General features: G+C 40.8%; 1 protein-coding gene across 2 annotated transcripts in view; it reads left to right on the top strand.

Moving 5' to 3' along the window:
* LOC145450967 (uncharacterized) overlaps positions 1–18285 on the top strand; it is a 43810-nt gene that overhangs the window by 22132 nt on the left and 3393 nt on the right. Inside the window, exons 3-5 of one of the 2 annotated variants that reach the window (XM_080329463.1) lie at positions 1016–1183; positions 8158–8325; positions 8830–9000. In XM_080329463.1, the coding sequence (XP_080185589.1) occupies positions 1016–1183; positions 8158–8325; positions 8830–9000 (507 nt within the window). Of the gene's footprint in view, positions 1–1015; positions 1184–8157; positions 8326–8829; positions 9293–18285 lie in introns of those variants that run through there. The other variant, XM_080329462.1, reaches the window with a different exon arrangement.

Below are 18285 nucleotides of genomic sequence, written 5' to 3'. Positions count from 1 at the left end.
GCTTCTAGACCAGCCTGTTCCACAGGAAGCAATTCGCGTAGTGATTCAGTGGACAGGATACCATAGTCATTTGTCTCCGCAGAATATGTAGGTGACTTCGCATTAAAACACCTGTTTTCAAAATCGATCGCGGGAAGCGCACAATGACGCTTTTTCGAAGCTCCGTAGGTCAATTTTCGACTGCTAGCTAGCTCAAAATACACTGTTTCTCACTTCCGAAATACAACATTCTTGTTTCCGGTATTTTGCGAATCACGAGCGACTAATTATACTACTGACATCCTAACTCGACGGCGATCGACACACGAATGCTTAAAGCAGTTTAAACGAACTTTTGTTCAGACGAAATCAGATCTCCATATACTTACGATTCAGTTCAGTTGGCGCCTTTTTTTTATCACGTTAGCACTCCTTAAACCCACGCTATACGAAAGAAACTTCTAGATTCCCAAATTGGAGGGTAGATATAGATGAAAAATACATAACAGCTGCATGCTGGAAATATATTTGCTCTGCACTACAAGTTGGCGGTCTCAATTTCAGTGGTTCCTCTACTTAAAGTCAAATCAATCGCACCTCAGTGAGTTCACAAGAGATAATGATCATGTCATCGAGTCGTTTTTTTTGTTGTTGATAAACTTGGATTAAATGCTAGTCGTTATGATCTAAATGCTAAGATTCGGCCATAGACGTTTCTACGATCTTTTCAATTCCAATGCTTCTTTTTTGTATGCTGCTTGATGGCGCGTTTTTCACGACTTTGGTAGTGAAATTAAAATACCCTAAATTGGGATAGTGAGACGATCCCCGCTTTCTGCACTAGTGGGTTTTTCTGTTGCGGTACGCTTCGGCACTGCCGGAAAGTAAGTCCTTTACAATTTTTTCCGTTTAATGCCGAATGTTTTGTATCCAATCAGCCGGCTATCATTTGATCAGGACATGAATGCCAAACTTTGCAGCAATCGATTATGTGACTCAAAATGATCTCTTCCGAGACATTACATTTATTATTTAGCTTGATCAACTATCAATTGAGGATGGAATGATGACATCAGATGTATACGGCGAGGTTGCGGCTATTATCAGTGTCACGAGATGTTCGAGAGCGATTTTCACAAACTGCGATTTGACGAAGGAGAAGATGGAATATTTCGGGACATTATGCATGGAAAATCAAGTATCTGTACGTTGTAAAATCTGCTATTAGAATTATCACCATAATTCATTCTTTTTCCGAAATCAGCGGTTTCCCAACTTTAACCACGGCCCTTCACGGAGTGTCACTGGGGAATAGAAACAAAAATCTACAAAAATGCACATCCAACTACACGTCTTATATATAACCATATACACTTCATGCGTGTTTAGGCTGAAGAAACAACGGTGAACGGCTGATTTAATAAGTTTTTCAAAACGATCAGACCATACTGTCCTACAATGGTGCAGCACAAGCAAATCTCACGACACACTGCGATTGGCCTACGTCACATTTTCCATTTGGCCAAAGGCAATTTTAGGGTAAATTTTGACCGGCTTACGGTGCTCGAAAATTGATATAGATAGTATTGGTCAAAAACTACCGATGGTACTGATTACGAAATGTAAAAATATAAATTTAATTCTGCTCGTGGTCATGGAACCCCCCAAAATCCACCTCGAATGTAGCATTGTAACATAGTTTGATATTCTGACGTAAGAATGTCGTCTGGGAGCAGGTGAGAAGTACAGCAAACCGCAAGCGTTTGTTACGCAAGGGATTGAGCATTCACACTCTCACACTCGTGTGCATTTGTTCCTGAGCTGTGCCATTTCATCACATTTCATCGGAATCGAAGACAGCTGTTTTTGAACTATTTTTTTCTGAATGGTTCTTGGGCTATTGTCAGGATGCCTTCATTTGCATCGCCCAGGCAACCAGATGAAAGGAGACTGTTTTTTGACAGCTTTATACGAAGCCTCTAGTACGTGATGCTTCACAATAAAAATCAATATGCATCGATTCTATGACATTCGATTCTTCTCGACATTCTGCGACATTCGAAAAGATGCATTGGAAACAATGAAGTATACTATTGTGTACAATTATCCTTGCTGGAGAAATGTGTAGACATTAAATCATAATATATCTGTTGGGACAGCGAGATGGCTGGGCCCAGGACCGAAACAGCACTTCGTCACCCACCTCCAAAACACGTTGATACTGGGTTCCACATAGGGTGATAAGCCGCACTTATGGGGGATCCGTCCCCTAGACCGCCAATCAGCTTGGTAGTGTTTGCTGTGACTTATCACCGACATTTATTGTACTGTCTAGTCAATGAGACTCGTCGTTACGTCGCATACACGCGCGTAGTCCGAAAATTTTCAATAATTCAATATTGAATCGATCAATATGATCGGGAATTGCATATATGTTGCTATCAATTTTTCATCCTATCTGCTTACGTAATCAGATTTCCCGGTAGAGCTGAATGAGGTATCCTGGAAATTGTAGGTCCCGTGAATCATAATTAAACATATTTGTTCGGTATAAAAACTTCATTACATGATGTTGTTTCGTGACCTCCTGTCTGCTATGTCATAAGATTTTGAAATGGACCAAACGTAGCCTACTAAACTAAAATACGCAAACGATTTCAAATTGGTGTAACTTCAGTCCAGACATGGGGTAACCGCGATTAGTAATCGTAATCGATTATGACGATTACAGCATTTTCAAGTAATCGTAATCGCAATCGATTACATTCGAAAAAATTGCGAAGTAATCGTAATCGTAATAGACTACTTCCCATATCTAATCGATTTCTTTATGAAAGAACGATTACTTTTTATTTGTACAAGGACTATGACATAAACTGAACATGAACATTCGTGAACAAGGAAGAGATAGATAACTATCCGTAGGTTAGTTATCTATAATTATACCAGGCTCGTGATTAGGGCTGGGCACAATGATTCGAGTACTCGAATCTGAATCGAGTATTAATTTTAATGATTCGAGTCGAGTACTAAAGACGATTTTTTCGAGTACTGAAATTATACGCTCCTCGCCTCTGAAAGTTTATTTATCAACGAGAATTATAGTTCCGATACTATTTTCCCTGTGGAAGCCTTGAAACCTTGATTGGCCTATCACAGCATACGAAGCACATAGTACAAAGCTACAAACGTTACTAGAAACAACACATTTCCGAAGTCATGATCATCGCACAACATTTTCACGAAGTGCAACGAATCGGTACGGTCGAAAACGTATCAAAGTATATCGTTAATGTGATGGATAACAGGCATATCCTTTTCCGTGTCATAAAAGGTGCATATTTGAGATTTGACATGGTACATTCCGTTATTACGTCACAATGATTGATACTCGAGTAATCGAGTATCACTCATTATGACGTCACAACAGGATATACTATGTCGAAATCTAAATATGAACCTTTTATGTCACCACAAAGAACGTAATGCCTGTTATCCATCACATTAAAGATACTTTGGTCTTTTTTCGACCATACCGATTTCATTGCACTTCTTAACAATTTTGTTGGATGATAATGACTTCGGAAATGTGTTATTTCCAGTAACGTTCGTAGCTTTAAACTGTGCCTGGTATGCTCAAACACGGCCAATCAAGGTTTCACGGCTTCCTCACTGGAAAATAGTATCAAAACTATAATTCTTGTCAGTAAATTAACTTTCAGTTGCGAGGACCGCATAATTTCAGTACTCGAAAAAATCGTCTTTTACTACTCGACTCGAATCATTAAAATTACTACTCGATTCAGATTCGAGTACTCGAATCATTTTGCCCAGCCCTAGTAGGGAGTACCGATTCAAGAAGTCTGAGCTATCGCGGCGGTTTCCTCAAAAATCACTAAAAGACAAATGACTAGCTGAACACATGTTTGTTAACTGCATACTTTCCAACACCAAACGGAACCATTGGTCTATTGCCGACGGACAAGTGAATAGGAGAAATATTTGCTTATGACATCACAACCAAGCGGTGTACAGAATTACACTTGAGATAACATCGTACCATATTGCTCATTAACCTGTGCGTCAACCTGTACTGACCCATAAACCTGTCTTTGTGATAGCTAGCGATCGGCTCATTATAATTCGGATCTGGTACACCCCTGTACACCCCATCTGAGTGGTACACCCTTTGCAAATTCTGGTACACCCTAGGGCAGGGGTTCTCAACCCGCGGCCCGCAGACGTATATTTTGTGGCCCGCGACATCTTTCATTATAAACGCAATTACTAATGACACGGTATTGTTACAAATTAATTTAGATACTTACCTCTTTTATCGCACCGTCTCTGTTTCGTTTGATTACTCATTCTTGAAGACTGTGGTTCTCAAACTGGGGGCATGGCCCCTCTTTGGTGCGTGAAGCATCTGAAGGGGGCGCGAAGGTGCGGCCAACTGAAAAAAATTTCGCGCTGCGCGCAATTTGTCCCTAATTCACTGTTATTTCTCTGTGTATAGTCCGAATTTAAGATTTGAGAATTCTCTGATCAACGGCTATAACCTTCCATGCCATCAAACTAGCCGTTTGTATTGCTAGCATTCTGGTTGCATTTTGTTACATGACGATAAGGGGCCACGAAATTTTTCCCTATCAAAAAGGGGGGGGGGGGCGTGACAAAAAATGTTTTAGAAACACTGCTTCAATGTGCTCTCGTTTCTTAATGTATGCTCGACTTCAGATTGTTATTGTTTTGAATCATTATTCGGCTGGACTCTGGTTCAAGAGAATCCCGCTACTTAGTATACCTACACTTTTAAAGAGTGTTTGACTCACTGCGAACGGTTGTTGAGATTGCCGACGACGTTACAGACGCATCGTTTAAAATTGCTTCGAATATCGCTAAACCCAAGAAATCTGATATAGAAGGTGTGATTTCAATAAAATCGTAACATACTTTGCGAATATTTGCTGTTTCCGGAACTTAGCAGCAAGGACAACATCACCAGACAAATTTCGATGATGCAATCGTCTGATTCAATCCTGACCAGACGAGTAACATCAATATCAGTCAATCTTTTATCGCCTGTTCTGAAACACGTTTCCGCATAGACTACTTTTACGCAGCCTTGAATGAATCCACCGACATTGTATAACTAATTATCTGCTTGAATTTCATCAGAGTGGACATATATGCAGAGAAATACTGGCTGGGCAAACGTGGGGAGGGGACCAGCGAAAAATATCAACTTGACAAAGCTGACTTCTGTAACTATTTGGTACAGTGCCTTAGGCATGAACGGAAAGGAGAAATGTTGATTGTTTTGCTCAGAAATGCCCCCAAACACCAGACTTCTTCTCATATCACTCAGAGCTCAATGTGATAATGGTCTCTGTAACGCAAAAGTTATAGTAATTTTATACTTGCTCGCCCACGCATTGGAACAAAGAGTTCGGCTCTCTGGTGGAAGGATTTGAAGTTGCATATACCGACTTGACAACGAATGTAATGCACGCTCCATGAAGGGATTTACATGCGCCGCTAGAAGATACATATTCTCACAAGCAGCAGCTGCAAACTTACGAACGCTGTTCATTATTACTTTATAATGCATAGAAATGTACTAAATGCCGGTATACGACTGGTAAATCGGCTACAATAGCCTAAATTTAATAGTAGCCCATGAATGCAAGGTAACATAGTTCTGCGGCCCGCAGCGTCTTTTGCTGTTAAAATGCGGCCCGTTATACAAGGGAAGTTGAGAACCCCTGCCCTAGGGTGTACGACAACCCCGGTTGAAGAGCACTGCTTTAGTGTATGTTGTTAAATTCGTGACCTCCGGTCTGTTATATAATCAAAAGATATTGTTGTATCCCAAACGTAGCAGACTAAAAGAAAATCTTTCGTGAGACGCACACACAAATTGAATGCTCGTGGGCGCCCGCGGTCGAAATCGTAGGGCGAGGTCGTTCACAATTCCATTTGTGTGCCTTGGAATCAACTTTTATCAAAATACACCAACCAAAACTCTGTCAACAAAAAGAGTTCAGGTACCACCTAAAAATAGTACATTGAACGCTCTCTCATTCGAAATTTCATGCTGGTGACGTCATATTTTGTGATACGATTGTTGATATACAATGTTCTTTCCAATTCTCTACTAGTTGCTGACGATTACCCCTGACGAGTGTCAGCCGAAAATATTCGGGTTCATTTCAATATGAATATACTATTTAATTGTAACTTGAAAAACACAGTTTAGTTTTTTTTATAGTCTTTAGTCTTTAGTCTTTAGTCTTTAGTCTTTAGTCTATAGTCAACCATTTGTTTTAAATGCAGCCCTACTATAAATTATGTATGCTTTTTTTTTAGGGGAAGACATATGCATTTCAAAATCAAGCTTATCTAGAGAGCATTTTCCACTCAATTTAATCTCTCGAAAATACTCTATAATTTATGTTGATCTGCGAAATACTTTGGAGTCCCCTTCGAGCTCGCTCCTCACGCTATTGGGCAGTTTGGGGTGCGGCAGTCAGGGACCTGGCAGGAATGCAAATCGTTGGGTGCGATAAATCGTCCTCTATAAAAATAGGCAATAGGTGCATTATGACGTAACAAGCAAATGACGCATTTATTTTAAAAGAAGTTTGTTATCTCATAAGGCCTTTTCAGCGCAATCGATATATTGTCTTCCAATATAACTTCTGAGGTGCAAAATAAATGTAATCGTGAGTAATCGTGATTCCTTTTCCAATGTATTCGTAATCGTAATCGACTACTTCCTGATTTAGCTGTAATCGTAATCGCAATCGATTACATTCATGAAGTAATCACCCCATGTCCAATGGCTATTAAATTTTCCAGGCGGGTAGGCATTTGTCTTATGGGGTTCAGATTGCCAAGACAGGAACATTCGGCGCCAGCCATTTAGGAGCCCATGGACAATTAAACATATATGCATATGTATGTATGCATGTATATCCAAGTTTTCGGTCAGCATAAGGGCAGTCCTTTTCGTCCCAAGTTTTCTCGCCGCCGATCGTTCTGGCACACTTCTTGGAGTCGCATGTTACATGACCTGAAACTGTATACGTCTTGGTTCGTTGTGGCGCGGTAATGGCTAGCACCGAAATGGTCATTTATATAAATCATGCGTGTTTCTTTTCTGGGGGTGGGGGGGGTACCCCATAATCCACATATCTGGCAACACTAAATCGCGCGTAGTGCGAAATGCTTTTTTAAAGTTGCATATATTTAAAAGATAAACTCAATAATTTATGCTCATTTACGAAATAATTTTGTCCCCCTTCGAGCTCGTCCCTCCCCCCAATTGGGGGTTTGGGGTGTGACAGTTACGGTCCTTGCTGGGCCCACCCCAAACACTTTGTTTTCTTTGCTAGAGCGGAGCCAAATATGAGCATTGGTTAATTTCCAGCGATATTTTTAAATGGTTTCAATAATAGTCTTTGTGTTTTGCATGATGAAACGCAATTTCTAACGGTTCAGATTATAATAAACTTTACATATTCCGACGGTTACTGATTTTCCGTATTTACTTTGAACCGAAGTTGGTCCAAGTGATCACCGTTGCTACTCAAGTAGAACTAGTAACGCCTTACATTTCTACTCATTTACAAGTAGAGTTGTAATTTCCAAGACACGTCAAAACTGAAGTGACGAAACGAAAGGTGTGTGTCTTGAGTATATTTGGTCGGGGAGGGGGATCTCATACTTTCAGCAGCTACTCGGAGGTATCTACATAGAAAATTACAACAAAAATACCGCCAGTTTTGGATTCCGCGCCCTCAAATTAGGTACACATGACCAAATGAAATCCTGGCGAAAAATTCATGTAATGAAATGATTGATTGCCGTTCGCGGATACGCGTAATCAAACATTCGTTGTTGTTGTTGTTGTTGTTGTTGTTGCTATATAGCGAGGGTGGAGAGTGAAGTCATGAGTACGTAGTTGTGATGTAAAAATACATGACTTATTGTTCTGAGGACGGATAAATGTGTACGTTATGCATTAATGTTTTATATGAACTAATCTTATTGATTAGTCCTACACATTCTATTGCACGTATTTAAAATATTATACCCAAATGCAAGCTTTGTTACCGAGAATGCTTGTGTCGAAATTCTTGCAAAATATAATTGTCCACTCCCATTCTCATCCAGCTTGTGGATTTGTGCATCCGCGATCGCACCATGCCTTTGGATGCGTATCCCGGCGTCACAGCTGTCGTCAAAGACACGAAATGCATTGAAATGTCATTCCTTAGCTGCGATCTGTCAAAGGATAAGATAAAATGTCTTAAGATGAGCTGCAAGAAAAGCCAAGTCACGGTGAGTCAATTTTCTTATTAATTCCTTGACGATTCAAATCAAATCTCGAATGCATAGTTTCCCAACACAAGTGTTGCATGAATAAAGCGAAAAATGATTTCCTCAGTAAATGATCGCGCTCAAAAGAGGTCCATTTTTCTCGTTTGTGTCTTAAACATAGACATTTCGTCTTTATCAGCCTATCTTGCTGTGGACAACAGACTGGTCCAAGCATTCCCTTGACTTGAATTGAAGAATCTCCACATCTTCGATCCCTATATGCTCAAATAACGATTCCGTTTTGGTTAATAATCCGAAATTGACTGTAATGTAGTCCTCGAATGGATTCAGATGTTAAATTCGACCTTGGGGCTAAAACGTATCCCTACCCCTGTTCTAGAAGACTGCTCTTTCTCGGCTTAGGTAAGGCAAATAATTCAATCACTAGCACATTGGTGTGTTTTTATGAACGCGGAACATACTCCGTACGAATCGAAATGTAGCATTGATACTTGTCGGTTTCAGATCCCAATTCTTGTGATGGATTGGTCACAGACGACTGCAACTGAGAGTGAAGTATCAGCTGTTCGTGACTTGATGATATGTTCTGTAGACGTACTGGCTCTTATGAACTGGAAAATAGATAACGAAGGAACGCAGAGATTGAAAGACACACTTCAACTCGAAAGCTCGAGGGTTCGTTTCCACTCACCTAATTTACAGACATTTGTTAGATCAGTGCTTCCCAAACTTTTTGTATTCGCGTACCAGTGTGAGCATTTTTACTAAGCTTACGTACCACATCGTTATATCCGCCGGACAGAGGTAATTAACTCGAAAGTGCTGAAGGCTACTGTTTAGCTTGATCACTAGTTAATATCGAGATCAGTTTAGCACAAATAGTTTGCTGTGAAGACAAGATTGGGTACGCTAATCTGGTATGGAATCTTTTTAAAATGTGACAAGGCTTGACAATTCACAATCCCCGAGACAGCAAATCGGACGAAACGCATAAAATTTTTGCATGAATTTGATGTATTTGGTCAAAAAGTTCTTGCAGCTGGTATAAAATATGTTTTTCGGAGTATAAGGATCTCTTCCTGCTTGTCCCGCGGTTGCACGTGTGATTAATTACAACCACTTATCGGGTTAAATCCTGCACGCTATACTCCATACAGTACTCTGGCCATATGTGAACGAGTGCCAATCTGGCTTCGACCCGGATCCGGCCTTACCAGCAAATGTATGAATCCGGTTTCGATCCGGATCCGGCTAAAACTAACAAACGGATATCCAGTCTCTCTATTATCCATGATATGCAATAAGATATTTAACCTCTTGGTGGCGGCAGAGAGAATGAAATATGAAACTCGATAACGTGAACGCAGAAAAAGAGTACTTAATGGGGTCCATACCCACCGTATTACATATCTAACGTAAGCAGGGATTGATCACTTACCGACTACGCCATATAGTCGGTTGTGCTATCTCGTTTCACTTCCGTAATTACACGGCAAAACAACTAAAAGAAACACATCTCACTCACTCTTGCGGCTGTGGTTCCGCCAGGCGGTGTCGGAACTCGGTGCTACTGTCGCTCTGGCTACTTCCGAATCTCAGCTTTCCATCGAGCCGTCACTGGAAGAATTAGCTAGCTGGGTGTCTACTTCGGGGCATATTTTTATTTGTGACGTAACAATGAAGCTATACCTCACTCAATTCAGCATTGAGGCGTGACACGCGATTTCACCCCAAGTCATTAACTCTAGATACAATTGCAACGACGTTCAAACGAATTAGTGGTTGATACGGTGATTGCTTTCCTGATTGCTTACAATGTCTACCCTTCCTATCAAATAATAATAAAGTCTCTACGCTCAATATATATAAATAAATATGGAGCGGCAAAGTAAAAAGCTGGATTAAAAGCGGGTGCCACTAACAAGAGGAAAAGTCGATTTATGAAAGTTTACTAATGTACCCTTCTTTTTACCTTTATTTTTTATGTATTTATTTGTCGCCATTATTCATTGCAGCTTAATAGAAAGCCATGATTTTATTTATATGTCCCATTTTGGCGATTTTACGTAAGGTCTCCTACTCCTAGCCAACGCTATGCGGTTCCTAACGGGAACAGGCATACCGCGGGAAGGGCCAATGCATCAAATGTTACGTAAGGTCTTCTACTGCCCGAGCGATTCGTTAAGACATGAAACTGTGTTCACTTAGTCGGTCGCGACACCACCGGGTGCAGACTGCGGGTACGAATCCACACTTTGCTGAGTTTTTACGTGCAGTAAGTTTATCCGGCCTCTGGGTCGATCCAGCAAAGAGGAAGAATTTACCGATGTCGAAAGCCGGCAGCACAGAACTGAAGATCGACCTGCGAATGAGAAAGTGATGAAAGAGTGATATCGCGCAAAAATGCAGTAATCCACGAAGATGATAGAGTCAAAGCACATGAGCAAATTGACAAATTTCATTGTCGAAGCCCGCGAATCGAAAATTGACCGCTGCTGTATTGCTATCATAATATTGATAAATGCTATAGACGAGTGTTTTTTCACGGAGTAGCCTATGAATGAGATCATTCGCCAATCGTCCCTGTCCACCATAATACTTTAGCTTTCATCGCGAGAGAACGGCTCCCTTAGCTTACTGGAATATTTCATTTGGTATTCGAAAAGGATTCGAGCAATCGCACCATTGCCCCCATTACTATGGGAAATATAAGAAGCAGAATCATTGAATTTTTGTCATGGTTGTATTATGTTTTATTCATTTGACAGAGCAACTGCTTGTGTTCTGTAAATAAACGTACCCGACCGGTTCGAATACCGCTAGGGTCGCCATATTTTTGTCAAGCAAATTCCGGACACTCTTTAGCGCCCACGAGCGGATTTTAAAATGAGGTATAACACATTGTCCGTCAATATGAAGTCACACTAGCAGAGCTTTGCCTATCGAACATGGTCTTGGGTTACCATATTTTGTGGCCTGATTTCCGAACACTCTTTACCACCTACTAGCGGGATTTACAATGAGGTATGAACTCATTGTCTGTCAATATTATGTCACACTGGCAAAGCATTGCCCATCGACTTCATACCGGAATGGAAAGGGACATAGGTAATGAATTGGGCCATCGGTAATGTGAGCTCTGGTGATTGCTACTTGCTAAAGTCTGTAATAGATTTCTTCACGGGCCGGATGAAATCGTCTGACGGGCCGTGTCGGTGTGGATATCTGGTTGTGTGTTGTAACCAGGGCTGTGGAGTCGAAATCGGACTCGGTGGAGTCGGAGTCGGACTCTGGGTAATTTTCGCTTGATGTAGTCGGAGTCGGAGTCGGAGTCGGAGTTGTGAAAACTATAATACCTGGAGTCGGAATCGGAGTCGTGGCGAAAATACTGACTGGAGTCGGAGTCGGAGTTGGTGAGAATCACCCTGACTTCGACTCCGACTCCGACTCCAACTTCTCTATCATGAAAACATTCGCTTTCAAAGAATTTTCAATAGAATTTTTATGCACCACCAATCACTGTTATTAATAACCATACAGATCAGGTGCGGCCAGCCCGTGGCACGTAGGCCAAATTTGGCACACGAGAAGGTTAGGTGTGGCCTGCGAGGTAACAATTCTCGAAATTATTTATGACATCGGGTAAAATTGCAAGGCGAACTAAAATTTGATTAGCATGACCGCGAAATTTGATGATGACTAAAACAACAGTTCTGGCGCATTGACGTATCCAGAGGCCAGCCACATTTATTCCAGATCTTCGTATATGACCATAAAGTAGAAGAATTCATAGCAGATTTATTTGAATTGAAATTTTTCTCGGTACTTCGCATGATTGATTGTCACTAGATTTCTTTCATTCAGTATTTGAGCCCCCTTCTGAAAATTATAAATACACATTATTCACAGAATTGAGTCTAACTATATTCGCAAGTAGGAGATAACGTGTCGTCCAACATGCGGATTCACTTGGGCACTCGAAGAAAGATCGTCGACAAAACATTTTCACAAAATGATAGAGACATGTTCACTGATACCGTCGATTTTGCTATGTCTAAACGTCGAATAATCCTGTCCTTGCCCAATGAGCCCAGTGGTATACAGATGCGACCCCCAATGTATGCTCAAAACATATTTATTGATATAATTCAGTCATTATCTTGCAAAATAATTTAACGCTTCACGCGACCAGGGCCTGGTTGCGCACTGCACCGTTGCATGACATATTGTTATCGATTTTAGAGCGTGTTAATATAAGTCTTGTTTGCAATGTTGCCTAATTCGGTTCGCTCCTATCGGACGACTAAAAAAGGTTATCAACATTCCAGTTGCCTGCGCAATGGTTCGTAAATCTCATGTGTCCCTTTGGCCGAAAAAGTTGCCCACCCCTGACATAGATAAAATTAGACATTACATGCAAATTACAACTCAGCTGCACAGGGAAAAAAATCGCAATATGCGTTTCCGCGATGTAGTCAAAATTGATGCAAGTTTCGGAATTATACCATGATACTGTGACAGAGCAAATACATCGGCTGGATTTGTAAAATTGTAAAAATGATCTAAATATGACCAAACTATGCTTCCCACTTGACAAAATTAAAAATATTTGTAGTGTAGCTTATAGCTGTTTGGGTCGAACAAATGATTAAGAAAGACTGCAAGTCCCAATCCTTGAATACTTGATTAAGTACATGTATAGACTAGACATGGGCTATGGTCTTTGACTGCTTAACTAAATTCCGTTTATGACCAATGTCTATTAGGAGTAAGAGTGCGTGTGCTTGTAATCAGTATAGTGTGCAATGAACAAATTAGTAAGTTCAATCTCTTTATTAGTTGCTGACTCATACACAAGAGCTACACTTGGATTTTTATATACATTTTTATTGTACAGGATTGGATATCTGCCATGTTTGAATGATTCATACAATTCAGGATATTAGAGAGTCCATGTTATAAAAAATTGAAAAAGGAAGGATATTTAGCAAAACTTTCTTTCATGTTAAATGCATAGTGGATAATTCGAGCTGTGCCACAATGAAATAATTTAGCATGCCACCGTTAATCTTATATTTGCATATGTTTAATGGTTGTATGATAGTCATTCAACCGACAATGTGGCATATAATTTTCGAAATAAGTTGGTAATAATGCTGGAGTCGGAGTCGGGAGTCGGAGTGTGTACGCTTAAAGACCCAGGAGTCGGAGTCGGTACGTTTATAGACTCAGGAGTCGGAGTCAGAGTCGGTATATTGAAAATGTGTGGAGTCGGAGTCGGTGCCGGAGTCGGTGGTAAAATTTACCGACTCCACAGCCCTGGTTGTAACCATGTCCGAAACAACATTTTTTCAGCCCCCTTCCGCTCAAAAAAGCACTGATCTTGGGCCCGCCATAATCGATGTAACTTGATGGGCACTTACTATATTAGGGTTACCATATTTCTGCGACCCAAATTCCGGACACTCTTCAGCGCCCATTAGCGGATTTTAAAATGAGTTATGACGTCACATTAGCAAAGCTTTGCTCATAGACCAGAGATGGTGACGACCCGCTTCAGGAGTATGTGATTGTGTGTTGTGTAACCGGGACCGAAAGCAAATGTTTTCAGCCCCGTCCCGCCAAAATAAACAATGATTTTGAGTCCACACTAGGGGGTAATAGATGCAACTTCTGGGGTGGAGGGGGGGGGGGGGGGTGCTTGCTATATGAATCTGGTTTCTATATTCATCTGGTCGTTAAATTCTTTGAATGAAATCTGTCAATAATATTGGTTGTTCCATATATTACTATATAGATACTACTCTCCGCCCACATGATCAGAGTTAGCGGTAGAGCTGGTGGAGGATGGTGAGTTCGAAAATACATGGAGCGTAATTGTACATCGTTAAGTCATGTTCATGTCCTAGGATAAGATTGTTTATCAGCCTTATGCCGGTGCGCACTACGGAGCTTTATTACCACCCCTGATCCAGTGGTTTCCAATCTTTTATGGTCGCGACTCCATCTCCAATTTGAAAATGTTCCGTGCCCCAGATCAAAATTGGACGAGCTGATTACTAAATGAAATCAGCACCTTCGCCCAAACCTACTCACGGGCTATTTTGGAAGCTTATTACGTTCAACAGTAAACCACAGAATAAAGGCAAACGACCCCCACGCGTGGAACCAGTATATTTGAATAAAACATTTTCAAACTGCCTTAACGAGGAATATACCGTTCTCCTATAATTGCGATTACAATTAGGCTTATTCCAGTAAATGAAGCTTATTTTTATTTATATTTCTTTGCAGTTTTTGCGGGGGTGGTAGTCTCCATATTAAAATCAATAACTATGATAGTAAATCGCGCGCAGCGCGAAGAAAAATATCATGCATCAGCATAAATAGTCCCCAAAAAATAATGTTTTTATGTTGATCTACGAAAAAATTATGAGCCTACGTCAAGTCTTCAAAATTCCGGACATTTGGCACATTTTAGAAATTCCTCCCGGACGCTAGCTTGAACAGTGAAATTCCGGACATGTCCGGGAAATTCCGGACGTATGGCAACCCTATACTATATGCCTATGGTTGTTAAATTTTATGAATGAATTCTGTCAATAATATTGATTCTTCCATATATTAAGATACTGTAAAATGCACCAGCAGGTTGCACATCCTGTGATTTCCAACCTTATATGGTCGCGACTTCATTTCCAATTTGGAAATGTTCCGCCGCCCAGTTAAAAATTTGATAAGCTGATTACTAAAAAATGCATCTTGCCCAGACTTACTCACGGCATCTTTGGAAACTGATTATACGACCAACATTTTCCCGATCCCCAGATAAAATCAAACGACCCGAGGATTCGCAACCACTGTCTGTGACTGCAGGCCCTAACCAACTCTAGGAATATACAGTTAACTCTTAGCTTATAATTATGATTACAATTATACCTATTTCAGTAAATCATGGTTATTTAGATCCATTTTTAATTGCATTTATTGCGAGGGCGTTGCCTGGTTCCCATGTTAAAATCAATATAAGTAGTATTAACTCGCAGGCAGCGCGAAGAAAAATTTCGAATAGCATACATCTGCTTGAAAATAATATTGTTTATGTTGATTTACGAAAAACTTTTCAGTCTACTTCAAGCCTTCAAAATTCCGGACATTTAGGCATTATTAGAATTTCCTCCCGGACACAGTTTTATAGTGAACTTCCGCACATGTCCGGGTAATTCCTGACGTATGGTAATCATAGAATAGGGTTACCATATTTTTTCCGGACATTCTTTAGGGCCCACTAGCGGATTTTAGAATGGGGTACGACACATTGTCGGCCAATATGACGTCACACTAGCAAAGCTGTGTCAATCGACTAGAGGTTGTCACAATCCGGATCAAGATGTTAATGTTATGTCGGTGCATTTATGTGGTTGTGTGTTGTAACCAGGACCGCAACAACATTTTTTTCGGCCAACTCCCGTCCAAATAAATAAATACTGATCTTGAGCCCACAATAGAGTAATCGATGCAACTTCTGGGGGGATGCTTACTATATATATCTGAATTTTATAGGCATCTGGTCGTTAAATTTTGTGAATTAAATATGTCTATAATATTGGTTCTTCCGTGTATTGCTATAAAATTTTGATTCTCTCACCGCCCATAGGATCATAGTAGAGGACACTATGATCATATTTAGCAGTAAAGCTGGTAAAAGAAGATGAATTCGAAAATGCAAGGAACGTAATCATACATATTAAAGTCGTGTCATGTCACACCGATAAAACTGTTTATGAGTTTAAATGCCGTTCCGCTTCAGCAGGTTGCACACCCTGTGGTTTTCAACCTTATATGGTCGCGACTTAATTTCTAATTTAAAAATGTTCCGTGGCCCAGCTCAAAATTTGATAAGATTATTAGTTAAAAACGGTCGGCACCTTCTCATCTTCGCGAACCCGAAAATAAAGGCAAACGACCCCCAGGTTTGGAGCCACTTTCTTTGACTGAAGCATCTAAACCAGTGGTTCCCAACCTTTTTCGACTCATCGCCCCCTTTTCAAACTCCACACGGATCATCGCCCTCCAAATATTGGGAACCGGAAAATGTGCATACAGACTGAAATCACCGGCGAGTTGACTAAGATAAAAGGTCAACTTTTCGGCTCGACCTCGAAATTACACTTTTCCAGCTGAATTTTGGTGAGTTGAATGACAAAAAAGGTGATTTTCTCTGACTTGATTCTCAAAGGCCCGTAACAGCACTTCGTCAGCCCCCCCTCGATACGTTGGTCTTGACCCCCTCCATAGGGAGATAAAGCAAACTTCTGCACCCCTCAGACCCAACTCCCCCGATACCTTTTTACAGCTACTTCTCAGCACAAATTGTTGGAGTCTTTAGTTAGTCGGTGTAATTCGCGCGAAGCGCGAAAAATTTCTATCATTCATGATTGAATCGGTCAATACGATCGGGAATTGCATATACATTGCTGTCAATTTTTATCCTCTCTCTGCTCATGTCTTCATATTTACCGGTAAAGCTGAGTGAGGTGTCTTGGAAAATGTAGGGCCCGTAAAAAATAATTGAACATATTCGGGCGGACCTGTGGGTATAATGATTTTGTTACGTAATGAAATTTCGTGGCCTGTCTGCTATGTCAAAAGATATTCACATCGCCCATACGTACTAAACTAAAAGGCGCACGCGATTTTAAATTGGTATTCCTGCACTAGCAATTAATTTTTCTCTGCGAGATGGAATTTTGTGGGGTTCTGATTGCCTGCAGGACAGGAACATTTGGCGCCAGCCATTTAGGTGGCTATGGACAATTAAATATATATGCATATCGTATATATATCGAAGTCGGTCAGCATGAAGGCAGTCCTTTTCCGCCAAGGTTTTCTTGTTCTGGCACACTTCTCGGAGTCGGATATTACATGGCCTGAAACTTCATATGTCTTGGTGCGTCATGGTGTGATAATGGCTGACGTCGAGATGCCCATTTCTATAACTCATGCGTATTATTTCTTGGAAGAAGGGGATCCAATGAGCAAGAAACATGTGACCACGAAATGGCGCGCAGCGCGAAAATCTTTTGAAAAAGTTGCCTAAATTTCCAAAATAATACTCTATATTTAATGTTAATTCACAAAAAAATTGTAGGCCCCCTTTGAGCTCGGGGCCCCCATCCCATTTGCTGGTTTGGGCGTGTCAGTTACGGTCATGGACGCCAATATAGTCATTTCTACGCGCCATCGCCCCCTATCGCCCCCTTCGTCCGTTTTCGCCCCCTATCGCCCCCTTGGCTATTTTCGCCCACCTGGATCGACAAATCGCCCTCTGGGGGGGGGGGGCGATATCGCCCACGTTGGGAACCACTGATCTAAACGGTCTTAACCGACTCTAAGAATATAGCGTTCTCTTTTATTTGCGATTACAATTAGAGACCTATTTCTGTAAATGAAGGGTAATCTATTCATTTTTGATTGCATGTTTTGCAAGGGCGGTGGTGCACATACTAGAATCAATGAGTGTGACACTAAATCGCGGCAAGCTCAAAGAAAAATTTCAAGTGGCATAAATCTGCCCAAAATTAATATCGTTTTTGTTGATTTACGAAAAAAATTATCCTATTTCAAGTCTTCAAAATTCCGGACATTTAGGCATATTTTAGAATTTCCTCATGGACGCAGTTTAAACGGTGAAATTGCGGACATGCGCAGGAAATTTCGGACGTATAGCAACCCTAGAATAGCCATAGCGATCGATTAACATGATCAACATTGTATACAGAGAACCTGTTTCTTTATTAGCAAGACACGAAATATAAACAAAAGTTCGGAACTCAAACTCTATAGCTGGGGATCTCCACACCCGGCCCCCATAGACGCTCATTTTGCGGCAACATCTTTGATTATTATAAAAGCAATGACTGCAGATATGGTGTTATTACATATTAATTTAGCAACTTT

This window comes from Botryllus schlosseri, chromosome 11, assembly GCF_051294905.1.
Source record: "Botryllus schlosseri isolate E-star chromosome 11, Bs_hap1, whole genome shotgun sequence".
Classification (NCBI taxonomy): Eukaryota; Metazoa; Chordata; class Ascidiacea; order Stolidobranchia; family Styelidae; genus Botryllus; species Botryllus schlosseri.
This window is presented reverse-complemented; position numbering and strand designations above follow the sequence as displayed.